The sequence below is a fragment of the Protopterus annectens genome, chromosome 8.part1 (assembly GCF_019279795.1).
Source record: "Protopterus annectens isolate FY-2018-M chromosome 8.part1, PAN1.0, whole genome shotgun sequence".
NCBI lineage: Eukaryota > Metazoa > Chordata > Ceratodontiformes > Protopteridae > Protopterus > Protopterus annectens.
The window spans coordinates 441,851,000-441,866,283 of record NC_056742.1 but is presented as its reverse complement, the minus strand read 5'-3'; the positions used below and the strand labels follow the sequence as shown (position 1 = coordinate 441,866,283).

General features: G+C 35.6%; 1 protein-coding gene across 1 annotated transcript in view; it reads left to right on the top strand.

Annotated features, from left to right (window-relative positions):
- LOC122810395 (dipeptidase 2-like) overlaps nucleotides 1–15,284 on the top strand; it is a 501,875-nt gene that overhangs the window by 219,103 nt on the left and 267,488 nt on the right. The window contains exon 4 of the mRNA XM_044081997.1: nucleotides 10,584–10,713. Coding sequence (XP_043937932.1) covers nucleotides 10,584–10,713 — 130 coding nt within the window. The remainder of the gene's footprint in view (nucleotides 1–10,583; nucleotides 10,714–15,284) is intronic.

Here is a 15,284-nt window from a genome sequence, read left to right as displayed (position 1 = left end):
TTAATTGATTTATTTATTTTTGCGTCCCTGTTTTTAATAAACATTTTGATTCTCTGCAGCTTGCATGATTACAAAAGGAAGAATCAATATTTAATGGCTTAGTGTTTTGTAGATTGTGGACCTGCATTCCCTTTTCTGTTAGGAGATCAGTTCTGTAGCTGGGGCAAGCTTCTCCAAGTGCAAGCTGTTAGAGGGGACGATCAGCACTACAGAAACGTTGCTGATTAGGTCCAAGTGAGTTATGGCAGACATTGAAGCTGCTGCAACTAATATCACAGTTACTTAAAATTAATCTGTTTGCTTGTAGTGTGAGTATAAGCTCTTTCCTACAGTTTTTAGGAGGACCTCCTTACCTCTTTTTTTTTGTTCATTAAATTTGGGGAACTTTAACTTTTTTTCTTCAGGAGGGTACCAGCTGACTTAACTATGGTTCTGCAGGAGTGTCTAGGTGCTACTGTGCTCTGAGCATTAAAATTCTGTTCTGTTTTATTATTTCTTGCTGTCTTCCTCCTATTTGATCAGCTTTCAGCTGCCCTTCAACATGCTACACTCTTTTGGTGGGTCTGAAATAGACTTGGCAGGATCATGACTCTTCCTATCTTGAATGACCTGCCTAAACTGTCATTGGTCAATGAATGATTATGCAGGAGGTAAGTACGGATAGAAAACTTGTAGGAAAGTACCTATTACTGAAATGGGAATGCATTCCCTTAGTTGTACACCTGTTTTGAAATATGATATTCTGAATGGCAAAATATTTTAGTGATAATAAATTATAACTCTGTCAGCATCAACAACAAAAATATTTAGGCTATCATTCACCCTAAATGATAACTTCCCACCATTATCAACCAAGCAACATGTTTGTGCAAATGCATTGTTAAAACAACTTAAAACAACAAAGTATAAACAATGGCCATCTCTCCTCTGCTACTTTTGTAGGCCTATCTAAAGCATTTGACATGGGCCCACACAAACAACTTATCTCTGTCCTCAATAACCTATCCTTCTCACAATCAGTCACCAACTGGTTTCAGAGTTACCTGTCTGCCACCAACAATCCGTTGTATGGCAGAATGACATATCTCCCCAACCACCTGTCTCCATAGGGGTTCCCCAAGGATCCATCCTTGGACCCCTACTCTTCTCTATTTTCACAAATAATCTAGCCTCTGCCACCACACATAGCACACTCATACAATACGCAGATGACTCAACCATCATCTGCTCAGCCCAGTCCCTACCCAAACTGCAAAAAGTCACACAGGAAGCCTTTTCCTCTGTTGAAACTTGGTTATCCGATGCCCAATTAATACTCAACCCAAACAAAACTAAACTACTCATCTTCCAACCCACCAAACATACTCAAAACAACTCCCACTTTAACATCACAGCAAAAGACGACACCACTATATACCCAACTGAACACACCAAATTGCTAGGAGTGGAAATAGACAATAAACTAAAATTTGACATTCACATATCCATGACCAAAAGTCCACAAAAAAATAGGAGCGTTATACAGAAATAAGCATCTTCTCACCAAAGCAGTAAAGATTTCAATAGCAAATTCCCACCTTATCTCCACCCTACTTTATGCCTCTCCAATATATACCAACCTAAGGCAATGCAATCTAAACAAGCTAGAGACCTGCTACAACAAAATTGCCAAATTCACCACAGGAGCATCCTACCTTAGTCACCACTGTCTCTCACTTGCTGAACTGGGCTGGCTTGAACTCCCTCACCTTCTTCAATGGTATCAACTCTCTCGCCCACAAACTAGTAAACTATCCACTAAATGTCCCATCCCTCCAGAATCTACTCCAACCCTATCGCACCACCAGACCACTAAGATCCAGCAACAAAAATCACTTGCAGATCACTAAAGCCAATAACTCTGCTGGTGAAGCACTATTCTCTTGCACCATAGCCAAATTATGGAACTCCCTCCCACCCACAAGTACCTCCGTACCATCATGCACCCACTTCAAAACTTTACTAAAATTGCACCTAAAAACATGCTGGCTATGCCCTTGCAACTCCCACTCTAATATCACCCACCCCATCCAACCACTACCTTTCTTTCTACTCCACTAACTACCTTGATTATAGCAAGCTCAGATGCTCATAAGCCTAGTACTTATACAACAGGAACTTCTTATTTTAACATTTGTTAATGTCTGTTATGTACTTCACAGATAGAGATTCTAGTTGTCTACTGATGTACTATGTTCTTCATCTGTAAATATGTTGTAAGTAATTGCTATGTAAATTGTTAATCGCTATGTAATCCAATGCAACTACAGTCTGTTTATTTTAACTGTGGAGCTTTTCTCCCCGGGCCTCCACTGAAAATGGACCTACGTCCAGTCAGACACTCCCGGTCAACAAATATAAATAAATAAATAAATAAAAATAAATAAAGCAACACCCCACCACTAGAGGATCAAGGATGTGTAATGGAGTTTCTTAATATAGTCATCTCTTACTGATACAAAAGAGTGGGAAATTATGCAAGTTAAAAATAAAAGCACTCTAACCAGCATACTCAAGGTACAATATCAGTGGCATACATAAAATAAATAAATAAATAAACAAATACATAGATAAAAATTATTTCATTGTCCTTGGTATGCTCGCATACAGGAATTTCTGTATGTGTTGTATATATCTGAAATGTCTCCACTACCTGCAACTAGTAGAAACAAAAGGGAATATGAAGGAATATCCCTACACAATGAAATTATTCAAACAAAAAACAAAAAAAGTATTTTTAATAACTCCATTTCATAATATTAATTTTCACATTTTATCATTGGTGATTATTTACTCACAGCTAATGTGGTTTCTCATCCTAAACTTTGCCTTTAACAAATAAACTCATTGGTCAGTCTACCATTGTCAATAGTTTGCTACTGACCAGACGTAGTACACTGTAATATGACCTGTACATTATGAGGAGGGGCTTATCTAGAGCATGCATAATGCTCATCTCTTCCATGCATGACCAGATGTAGTACACTATAATATGACATTTACACTATGAGGAGGGGGCTTATCTAGAGCATACAGAATGCTCATCTCTTCCATGCATGACCAGAAGTAGTACACTATAATATGGCCTGTACATTATGAGGAGGGGCTTATCTAGAGCATGCATAATGCTCAGCTCTTCCATGCATGACCAGAAGTAGTACACTATAATATGACCTATACACTATGAGGAGGGGATTATTTAGAGCATACATAATACTCAGCTCTTCGATGCACAAACATGCACTATGTCTTCTGTATTTTAGTTGTAATTCTTTCTTATACAATTTTCTACCCAAGATGGTCACTGAATAGACATCTCCAGCTATGTACGCAAGAAAACCATACTGTGTTAGAAGCAAATTTTACCTCAACCTAGAAACTTTCTCTTTTAGGGGAAACAAAGATAAATATTGATAGATTTCTTGCAAACACGAGTACTTAAAAATTCCAAAGCAAACTTCTCAACAATTGATCATTATTTACCTTCTAGAATTTTGTTGTGAATACAGAAGAATTTCAAGATAAAATGGACAATTTACAACAAATTGTGACTCAGCGGACTGATGTTAATGGTAGACTGAACGAAGAAGAAATGTGTATTTCCTTTTGACACCTTATTAACAGAGAAGATAGATCTTAGAAAAGTAAACAAAAAGAGATTGACTCTGAACTGGTCTTAGACTCCCCTCAAGAGAAATACACGTCCAATTCTTAACAAAAAAAAACAAGAAGAAGACAAACACTACTGTGATTCCCCCACCTCAGAAAAAAGAATGCTTGTGCTGGTTCTGAATGTTTATTTTACAGGCGCATCTCCAGGTGGTCAAGGTAAAATTCTTCAAGAGTTAGTTGCATAGAGAAAAAGGTGTTGAAAAGCATAATGTCAGTCACCATTTTCCATAGGAAATCATTGCCCTTGTGATTTTTAAGTGCGTAACAACAATGATATTCTTCTTTTGGGAGATTACACCCTTCTTCAAGCTGGTATGACCTTGAAGTGTTGATGTGTTGGGCCTTATTCAACATAAAATATTCAAAGTTAATCTTTTGTCCTATGTTTTTGGGCATTATTGTTTGACATTTCCAATAATTGCATTTTTGCAGTTGGGCAATCCATAGTCGAACATACTTTGTGAGGTTAGTCTGTATTAACCATCTACTATTGCTTCAATAGTTGTATTTAAAGATAAAACATATTACTTCAGCTGATGTAGGTCACTTGCTTTATTTCTGTTACATTTGCTAAACCACTTACCGGTCAGTTACTTTATTTCTGTTATCTTTATTAAACCACCTTTGAGACAGGAGAGGAGGCATATTTGTATCACTTGATTAATTTAAAGTAAGCTATTTTTCTATAAATCGTAATAAATGTTGTATTAAATTGTATTAAATGAAATAAATGCTATTTTTCTGAAAAATAAAATGCTTTCCCATACATTTGCATGTACTTAAAGAATAAAGAATATATGCTAATCTAAACTAATTAATATTAATTAACTTTCTGTTTTTTAGTTTTATACATTTATGAAATGGAATGCTTTTAAAATCTTGTACAAGCTCTTTTAATGAAAGTTGGTGGGCATTCTTCCTGCCTCAACAGTGTGAGACTTTCTTGATCTCTAAGAACAGCCTGTATGACACTGTCAAATGCCTAAGCTGCTGACATCATCAATAAGATGCAATAAGACCACATTTATTGTAGCCCAAAATAATGAATTCTACTCACTGACAGGCCTGATGTATGAAAAATATATTTTGCAAGGGTGGAATGAGAGCATGAAGATGTCTTTTTAAGAATTAGCCCTACGATATGCAAGACTTTTTTAACTTATGTGTGCATTAGCTTTAAATCTAAAATTATTAGAAATTTAATGCCTTGAAAAAAACTATCAACAAATACCAAATTTATATAATACAATGATTCCTTTTACAGCCTTCGCAGATGACTCGAACCTATATTTTACAATACCGAGTTCTGATTTCGAGAAAATCTTAACCTCTATAAGCGACTACTTGAAATTCTCTAATTATAAAATAAAAACAGAAAAATGACTAGTATTTTCTACCAATCTATCCTTCAAAATAACAATATACCTACTGCCCACAGAAATTAAATGTAACCACTCTATGAAATACCTCAGAATTATTTTTTCATAAGGACCCATCATTGGTGTACCAAAACAATGTAACAAACCTATGGTCAACAATACAACAGGACCTTCATAGATGGGGAAAACTTCATTTATCTGTACTAGCCAGGGTTGCCATTATCAAAATGAACATTCTACCCTGGATGTTATACCTATTCAATGCTGCTGACATACCAATACAAGCTAAGCTCTTCCATAAACTACACTCTTCTCTCTCCAAGATTGTATGGTATCCTAAATCAGTCAGAGTTGCATATAAAAAACTGATTCTCCCTAAAAAAAGGAGGCTTAGCACTTCCAGACTTTAAACTATACTATGACATAATAAGAGTCAACAGGGTACTGGCAATATCTGAATATAATTTCAAGCAAAAAATATGGTCTCCTACTTGGATAACCCTATACTATAACTATGTTAAATCACTAAACATAAATCCCCAGGCTCTCCCTTTCTTGGACAAAAATAGTTTGAAAAAACATGAAGTTACGTAAAACAATTGGAGACAAGTTTAAGGCACTGCAAAAACTTATCAACTCATTGAATTCATATGATGCCTTTATTATAATGCAACCTCTGCATATGAATCCTAATCTTATGATTAATGATAAAATGTTAAACTTAAAACCATACCCCTTGCTAAGGGAGCTGACGGTGTTAGACCTTTATTCATATAGGAATCAATCCCTCACATAGCTGAGAACAACTTTGAACTTACCTAAACAATACCTAATTATGCTAAGACAAATCATAGATGTGTGTGCCAGTATACTAAATAGTCCTACAATCACACAGAGAGACATAAGTTTAGTCAAAACACTCTGGTGTCTACGAACACTTAGAAAGAAAATGATATCCTGCTCATACAAACTAAAATGTCATTAGCACTTCAAGAAAAATCTTGATGAGTGGATGGGAAATAGGAAATACACCCCGGGGAACACTTCTGTGTCTCTACTCGACAGTGGCACAGGAAAATAACTTTCTTGGGTGGCATAAGCCAGGGAACCTTGTTGGTTAGGCTTACGTAGGCCCCTATGCCGATAGCCTAGTACCTACCTATGTACCTATGAACCTATAAGTGACCAAGAAGAGATACTTTTCTCAAAATAATGGCGTGGCATAGATCCATTAATTTCTAATGACCAAATGACTCAATCTATTCAAATGACAATTAAATATATTCACTTCAGAAAACTGAGCTACACTCAGTTCATGATACTAAATAATGTGTACCTTACCCAGACACAAATAAACAAATTTAAGCCTTCTTCATCCCCCTTATGTCCACATTGTGATAGCCAGAATGCTGACCTGCTTCATATATTCTAGAGCTGTAAATGCTCATACAAATTATGATGTTCACTCAAAGTCAGATTAAGCAAAATGGGATATGAGAAATCTACATTATCCTGGAAATTTGCCCTATTACATGTTCCCCCTGTGAAGCTAAAGAAACAACAATTACATGTTCTCCTTATGAAGCTAAAGAAAGAATATTAAGTACACTATTCACACTTATAAAGTATTATATTACACTGAACTGGAAAGACAGATCTCAGATGTCTTGGAATTAATTCAGACAAATGGCTATTAGATACATAACAGCACACCGATTTTTAATGCATACCCAAAAACAAAATAAACATTTTGCTGAATTTTGGAACTCGCTAATGGATCATATACTGAGATAACACCCACTGACTCCTACCAATGCCCAATTATTAAGGAATAAAACTGTATTTTTCTCTACACTCCGTCCCCAACACATCTCCCCCTCTATCTTTTACTTATAATTAATACAGTTTTGGGATACTTGTTATAATCCAGCCTAATTTAATTCTTCCCCAATAGAAATAATTGCATACCAAGTACACCTGCAATGTCATCATATTGGCTGTGTTTTACTGGTAAGCAGTACATATGTATATATGTATATAGTTTATTGAATGAATATTTTTCTCAACCTTTTTGCTAATCATATGTGATAACACCATCCTGTCACTCTATTATATTTCATTGTACTTAACACTGCTATCTAACTATTTTTGTTTTCTGGTCTGATATGTTTGTTCTTGGTATTGAACTCAATGGAAATGTTATTTAAGAAATGTCAATAAAGAGATTGTTAAAAAAAGAAATGTAATGCCTGTGCCTTTATATCCAGAAACATTCTTCAAAATAGAGCCACCCAAACTTATACTATAGGTTAACAATGCTTTCCCAAAATACACAAGTCCACTGTTATAAAAATTAACTTAAGCCAGTTTTATCCATCCTGACAGATAAATGTGGTTATAACATAAAACTGTAGCATTTATAGTGAGCACAGATGATTGTGTTATTATTATTATTATTAACACAGTAATCTGTGCTCACTATAAATGTTCCACTTTTTATGTTGTTAGCATATTTTACTAACCAATATTTTTGGAGAAAGGAATTAATGCAAAAACAGGTTAACAAGAGCTGGTCAAAGGACTGAACCTTGCTGTAAAGCCAGTATAACAGGAGACCAATTAAAAAAACTAACCTCCATTCACTGAAAACAGCATTGTAAACAACAGACACCCTATTTAGTTATGAATGGATTTATAGCTAACCTAGCTATAGAATTTAAGACAACCCTGCGTGAAATACTGTCAAAAGCTTTTTATAAATCCATACAGACTTCAGCAACACTGTGATCAGACTTTATGGACTTACTGGCTTGTAGAAATCAACACCGTTTGTTGAAGTTTACCTTTTTAGGGAAGCCATGCTGATATAACTCTATAAATGGACCCATTTTGTTGTCTCAGAATTGGCTGTCCTTACAAAGAATCATCCAGGGATAGAGTTGGGATCAGGGCTGCTATCAGACGTAATTTTTATGCAATGATTTTTTATTTTATTATTTTCTTTCCATCATGTATGGGCAGATAACACGATTTTTATCTAACTGAGCACCAACTGCTTGTCAAGTACTCATAGATAGACTGTAGAGAAGTAATCATTAAACATCTATAAATGAAAAACTTTTTTAGTATTTGTTTATTTCAGATAGCTTCTGCTCATATTTAATTTTTGCTAACTGTAGTGATTGAGTTAAAGACTTAAAAGCCTTGATGTATGTCTTCTTTGCTAAACATGTACTATGTTTTCCATAAACACCAATTTTCTTCTCTTTGTCCTTAACAACTGTTAATGACCTGTTCTACCACAGGGGACACACATTTGAAAATGACTATCACAACTATTTTACATTCATTAGTAACTTGCAAGCAGGTCTTCTCAAAGAGATTCCCCATTTTCGACATAGTGACCTTGGAGATCACATTCCAGTCATATTATACAAGCTAAATATCAACAATTTTTAGTGATTTTGAACACTCATCTGAAATTTTTGTTAAATTTGTAGACTCCATCTTGTGACCGATGGAAAATTGGAATGTCAAATGATATGAAATGCCTAATGAGTTTAACGACATAATTTTAAAGATTCCATTAATATGAAAAAGATTTATAAAGTCTAGGCAATCAGAAATGATGAAATCACTGTTTGTGAGTTACATTAGATCCAAAATTGAGTATGGAATAACATAAGGAAACTTTATCAGAAAACAAGCATGAGTAAACTGGAAAGACTACAGTGAAAATATACCAAGGGTGTCCATGGATGTCTCATATAGACATTTAAGAGGAGACCATATTTGGGTATATAGAGCACTGAGAGACCACTACCCCTGGGAATGTTTGGGGTTATCAGAAAATAGAGACTCATCAGACAACCTATGTAGAAGATTCTATCGGAATGAGAAGTGTTCTAATTGGTTCTCTGAGAGAGCAGCGGATGCATGCAATAGATTACCAAATTACATTAAAGTAAGCACTAATCTAGATATTTTTAAGAAGAATCTGGAAACTTATGATGGGTATAACTGTTTTCGTATACTGGCAGGCTAGACAGGCACTATTGCCTGTGCCCAAAATATTTCTTTATATGTATGAGTATTTGTTAGAAGCAAATCCAGAGTATTATTTACTCATGTTGGAAATGTAACCATTTGGACCAAATTTTCAGAGAGCATTAAATTAAGTTCACTGGCCCAGTCAGTACTGGGAAAGTTAAAGTCACCCACAAAAGCAAGGTAATCCATATATAATTTTTAATCTAGGCTGCCAATAAACTTAAGCTTTTCTAAAACAGTAATTTCTACATGTCTATAACATGCCATTATATGTTGCTATTCAGAATGTAGATAGAGTTAAGTGGGTTGGAATTAGGGCTGTGAATGTGTTTCTGCAAGTGTTGGTCTGTTAGGGTTAGGTAAAGGGATAGATTTATTGTTGTGCACGTGAGCTGGTACATGTGTCAAACATTGCCTTATGTAGTGGTATTGTTATGAAAAGGGTTTTCTAAGGTGAAGTGCAAGGTTAAGGTTAGGGCAGACAGTGTTAGGGTTAGAGACTGCATGCATTCATAATGTGGTTTGGGGTGAATCTGTCTGTATTTTGTCTACATTTTGATGTGCCTACATTTGTAAATATACTTATAAATTATTACTACCAAAACCCAGATAGTTCCACTGCCATAATTTCCATGTTGTTATCTGCTGATATAAGTTTTGATAGTTTGATCATGTTTAAGTCTCTGTAACTATTCCATCTGCTTAAGTATCAGTTCTCAGAAAATTTAATTTCTGGTACCCTGCTAATGACATGCCCTCACACTGTCAAGTCTATGTTATTATTAATAGTGAGCATTTACACTCATATTGCTTAGTTGAATAAGGTAATTTAGCTTGTTGCTTATGCTATGAGCATTTGTGTAGTATGTAGATATAATATTCTCTACCTTAAAAGAAGTCCTGATGTTTTCGGAAGTTGATGATTGAAAAAAAAGAAAAAAAAAAGGAAAGAATTTTGCTGTGTTACTGTTTTCTGTGCACATTTTTTTTTACCATAAATGATTTAACATTTGTATAAAATGCATTTTTTTTAAATAATAACCTGGTAAAGGGGAAATACGTGTGTATTATGCATAGTTTTGAATTTGGCATTTTAGTTGAAACAAGTGATTTGGAAGGTTGATTGCTAGAAGCCTGTGGGTTTCCACTTTTAGCCATAAAATAAATGTAATCAGTTGTATTGATTTTGAACTGCTTGCATTAGGTCGCTGTACTCTTTTTAAACTGTCTTGCTGTACATGACGCTTTTCGCTGTTTTCCTCAGTATACACCTACCGTGCATATTCCTAAGTAAGGCAGACATAAATGTAACGGCCTCAGTACACGTTACTGAATGTCCAATTGGATTTTTTTAAACTAATAATACTGGTGTCATCTGTACTTCTTGTACGTTATTATTGGTTCAGTTCGTACTTCTGCTGACAATGTTTTCTGCTTTTGTAGTTCTTCTCTGCGTATGTTCTATGCTCTGCGCAGGATAAAGATGCAGTTCGTCTCACACTGGAACAGATTGATGTTATTAAACGCATGTGTAATATCTATGAAGAATTCGAATTTGTTACATCTTCAAAAGGTACTGTGTCATGATGGTTTATATTTTCAGAACAACTTTTGTTAAGTTAACTTAAACGAGTTGGACACACATTCACCTTGGTAGAGAAGATACAGTTTAAAAATATCTGACTTGTCTTATTGACTTGTTCTAAAATGCTGCTTATCTCTGCCTTTTATTACATATTCTCAAATCACTCTAAACATTTTAGATATGAATCAGTGGCCTTGTTTATTTAATTTATTTATTTTTGTTTGAATGCTAGGAATGAACCATTTAGCTATGACATAAAAAGGATTAAAAAAAACGTTTACATACACACATTTAAAAGTCTAACATCTGCATACCAAACTATGCACACAGATATCAACTGTAGTTTTAGACATTTATCTTTACATGTCAGAATCTGTCATACCCCTCAACTTCTGAGTGCAAGAAATATGGACAAAGCTAAAAATAGTGGAGGCAGGGGCCCAAAAATAGGGACAGTTTTTAAATATTGTTCTTATAAATTTAGAAAATTGATAAAATAAAACAATTTGCATTAACATGCATTTTCCAAAGGCTATGACATCTGAAACTCAACATCTGTCATTATTTGGTGAATTCAGTTCTTCATGATTTGTCCGAAAACCCCATTTTTTATGAGGAACAGACCAAAAATATGAGGCAGAAATCTGGACATTTTGGGAAAATCTGGGTAGTTGAGAGGTATGAAATCTGGTAGACATAGATTCGATTGCCAGTGTTTGAAGTACTTCTGTTTTGATGAGCATTTTCCCCAGTTCTGATATAACAGGTATATGGATTGATTTGTTCCTAATCTATAGCATCAGAAATCAGAAGCATTATAGACCTGGGATGAAAAGCTCTACTTATTTTAGTGAGACTTTAATGATATATAGCAAAATTAATTTTAGAGGATTTTTTTGTAGAGAAGTGACAAAGAAAGACAAACTGAAGAAAAGAACATTGTAGGACAACGGTTTATTTCAAAAATGTCTGTACTAGGGACTATATTTTTGTAGGAGATATAGTAGTGGTAGTTAGTTTGAGGTTAAAGTCGAATCTGGACACAAAATATGGTTTATATGATTTGTTGGTGAATGGTGTAGACTAAGTCAGCAATCATTATGTGAAGTGGTGGATATAAAAACACATTTTCCACTTACTGGCCTGTCTTCAGTGGTAGACGTGTGACACTGTGTTAACCTCTTACATGTTTATTTACAGTTTCTCTAGGAAATCTGTCCTCAGCCTGAGCAAGTTTTGGGCCCTCTGCTCCCCCATCCTAATCATTAGCCAGCATGGCACAGTCCTAATGTAGTGTATGTTACAGCATATACTAGTTTTTATCTCAAACTACTAACCTTCAGAATGAAATGATTCAGTGGGACATCCATCCTGCCTGCTGCCAGTCCTTCTCTTGAGGCAGCAACATTAAAATAACTTAATTCAGTTTCTGTCTGCTGGCTCTGGACCTACACATGTTATCTAGTAAACCATTTGACTGGAAAGAAGAATATTCTGTAGCACTGTTGGCACTAAAAAGATAATTTGTCTACTGCCAAATTTGAACTCAGAAACAGGCTATAGCTGCAGATGTCAGACATTCGGCTTTTCTTAGTGATCCATTCACATTTCTACATACTGCAAATGAAAGAATGCATAGCAGTGAGTACCACATTAGAGGTAAGTCTTGGGGAGTTTAGAGGAGAGGTAGTCAAGGTGTGTGTGTGTGTGTGTGTGTGTGTGTGTGTGTGTGTGTGTGTGTGTGTGTGTGTGTGTGTGTGTGTGTGTGTGTGTGTGTGTGTGTCTGTGTGTGTGTGTGTGTGTGTGTGTGTGAGTGTGTGAGTGTGTGTGTGTGTGTGTGTGTGTGTGTGTGTGTGTGTGTGTGTGTGTGTGTGTGTGTGTGTGAGTGTGTGAGTGTGTGAGTGTGTGAGTGTGTGTGTGTGTGTGTGTGTGTGTGTGTGTGTGTGTGTGTGTGTGCACGCACGCGCGCGCGCTTTGGGGGGGACACTTCCATGCCTCTCAACTCCCCCTACACTAACAAGCAAAGACTGTAACACTGGCTAGGGGGCACTAGACACCAGGGAGTCTTTTTTTTTGCAGTGAAAAGCTCTACACGAGCAATAAGAAGTTTGAAAATTTAGTGTCAGGAATTATTGACTGATTTGTGCTAACGGATGGCAAATATCAGAGGCAAAATTGTGGATGCTGTGTAAAATTAGGGACAGTTCAGAGGGATATGTGTGTATCTGTGTTGAAATGTGTGCATGTATGTTGGGGAGTAAATGACGGAAGTGTCCATGCTAGTATAGTGCATGGGCCTCCAGTTATAATTACCACAGCAAGCTGCTTAATAGCATTTGTTATAATCACTGCATAATTCAGAGATATGCAAATCAATAGATAATAATACCTTTCCTCATTGTGAGTAATGTGTCTTTGAGTCACTGTTTTTCACAAGTGTGTTAACTCATTAGCACCTATGTGGTGCTGAATTTCACATCTCTAGCAGTCTACATACATCCTTACATTCCAGAGCATTTTCTGAAAAATAAACCTAAAAACATGATAAACAAATGTTAAGTATTCTGTGAACAATAAAAGCTATTTAAACTGTACAAATAGGAATGTTATCAGTGTCCTTTACAGCAGTTACAGTCAGTGCATTCATAGTCTTTTCATAAATACTATAAAATCGCAGTAACAGATGACTGGGTGTGCTATATTGAAGATTTACCCATGGTTAGTATCACCCTTGTCATTAAACAAAGCCAATAGTGGATAAATCTTCAATATACCACACCCAAAAGCTGGTTATTGCTATCATACAATGACATTATTTAAGAAAAAAGTTACTTAATTTTCTTAAATAATGTATTTGCATAATGGCACTATGGTGTTCTTGTCATACCTCCCAACTGCACAGATTTTCACAGAATGTCCAGATTATTGCCTCATATTTTTGGTCAATTTTTCATAAAATTGTGGTTTTCTGGCAAATTAGTGGCACGCCATTAAAGACTGAAGTTAAAAAATAGTGACATACATTTGAGTTTCAGACTTCATACCCTTCAGAAAATTCATGCTAATGCAAAACCTGTTATTTTATCAACTTTCTAAGTTTGTAAGAGCAGTATTTAAAAATTGTCCCTATTTTGGGCCTTTGTCCCAATTTTCTTTATAGCTTTGTCCAGATTTCTTGCTCTAAGAGGTTAAGAGGTATGGGCCTTCTTCTGCATTGCTTCTCGATCCTGCTGCTTTGTTGATGTACTGAGCATGTGTATGGGAGTTCCATTCCATGTTTTACGCAGTACAGTACATCAGTGCTTTGGAAAGCAAGCAACAGCGACAGGAAGATCTCCGTTGAGTTTTTTTTTTTGGAAAAGAAAAAAGCTATAACCTCCAGACAGTTTAAAGATGTGAGAGAGATGGGGAAAATGCAAGGAAAATCAGGTGTGTTTCTTTGGTTTTGCAGAACATACCTGGTTTTTCTTGTATTTTTCTCTACTCTCGTAAGTACCTCTCAGCCTCTAATTTTAAGAAATGTTGAAAAAGCTATAAATAAAGGAGAGGAAGGGTAATGCCACTGTTATAAACTTACATTTTTGAGAAAGAGTTGCATTGTTTGAAGGAAAGAAAGTCTGAAACTGAAATGCATGTCATTATTCAGTAACTTTGTTACTCAGTGATTTGTTAGAAAACCACACAATTTATGAGGAACGAAGTCACTGAATAATGACACACATTTCAGACTTTTTTCCTTCAGACTAATGCATGTCTACACATACCAAAAGATAAAAAGTCTGGCTGTTCAACGATACTTGAGCGGCCAGACTTTTACTGTTGATATATTCTTGATTTACAACTGAAACACTGGTTGAGCTGACCAATCAGCATGCTTGTTTTTGAATGTTAATGGTCAGTCATTGTATAATATAATGCATACAAAGACAGAGTTATATTTTTTTGATAAACTTTCATGAAAAATCATCATACTTTGTAAAGTATACAACTTAAACAGATATTGTTAGAGCACTTTTATTAACCAGACATAAGCTTTGACATGACAGCAAGAAATTCCTCTATGCAAATATCAGTGACAGTTTTCTTCAGCAATATCTAAGGTTTCACCTGATGCCATGCAATAGTTTGTAAGTCACTTGTTTTTTGAAGTCTTAAGTACGTATGCATATATTTCTTATTGTCATATATGGAAATATTGCTTATCATAATTACTTACAAAAAATGTGCAGTATCTCTAGTATGTTTGTTTGTGTCTTTCGGCTTTTCCCGGTTAGGGGTCACCACAACGGAACTCTGGTCTGCTAATGATTGGCAGTAGATATTTACATGCTGGCTTGCCGGGCCTAATGCACAACCTTCAATGAAGGAATGCCCATTCATGCATGTCGCCACACAGAAGATGCTCTAACTGAGAATCGAACGGGCAACGTCTAACTGTAAGGCGACAATGCTACCGCAGCACCACCACTGCAGTACTATAAATGGACAAAGGCAATGAAGATTCCTGTTTCAATCCATAGCATTTCACACCACATCCTTCAATAGTATGTAGGTCTCTC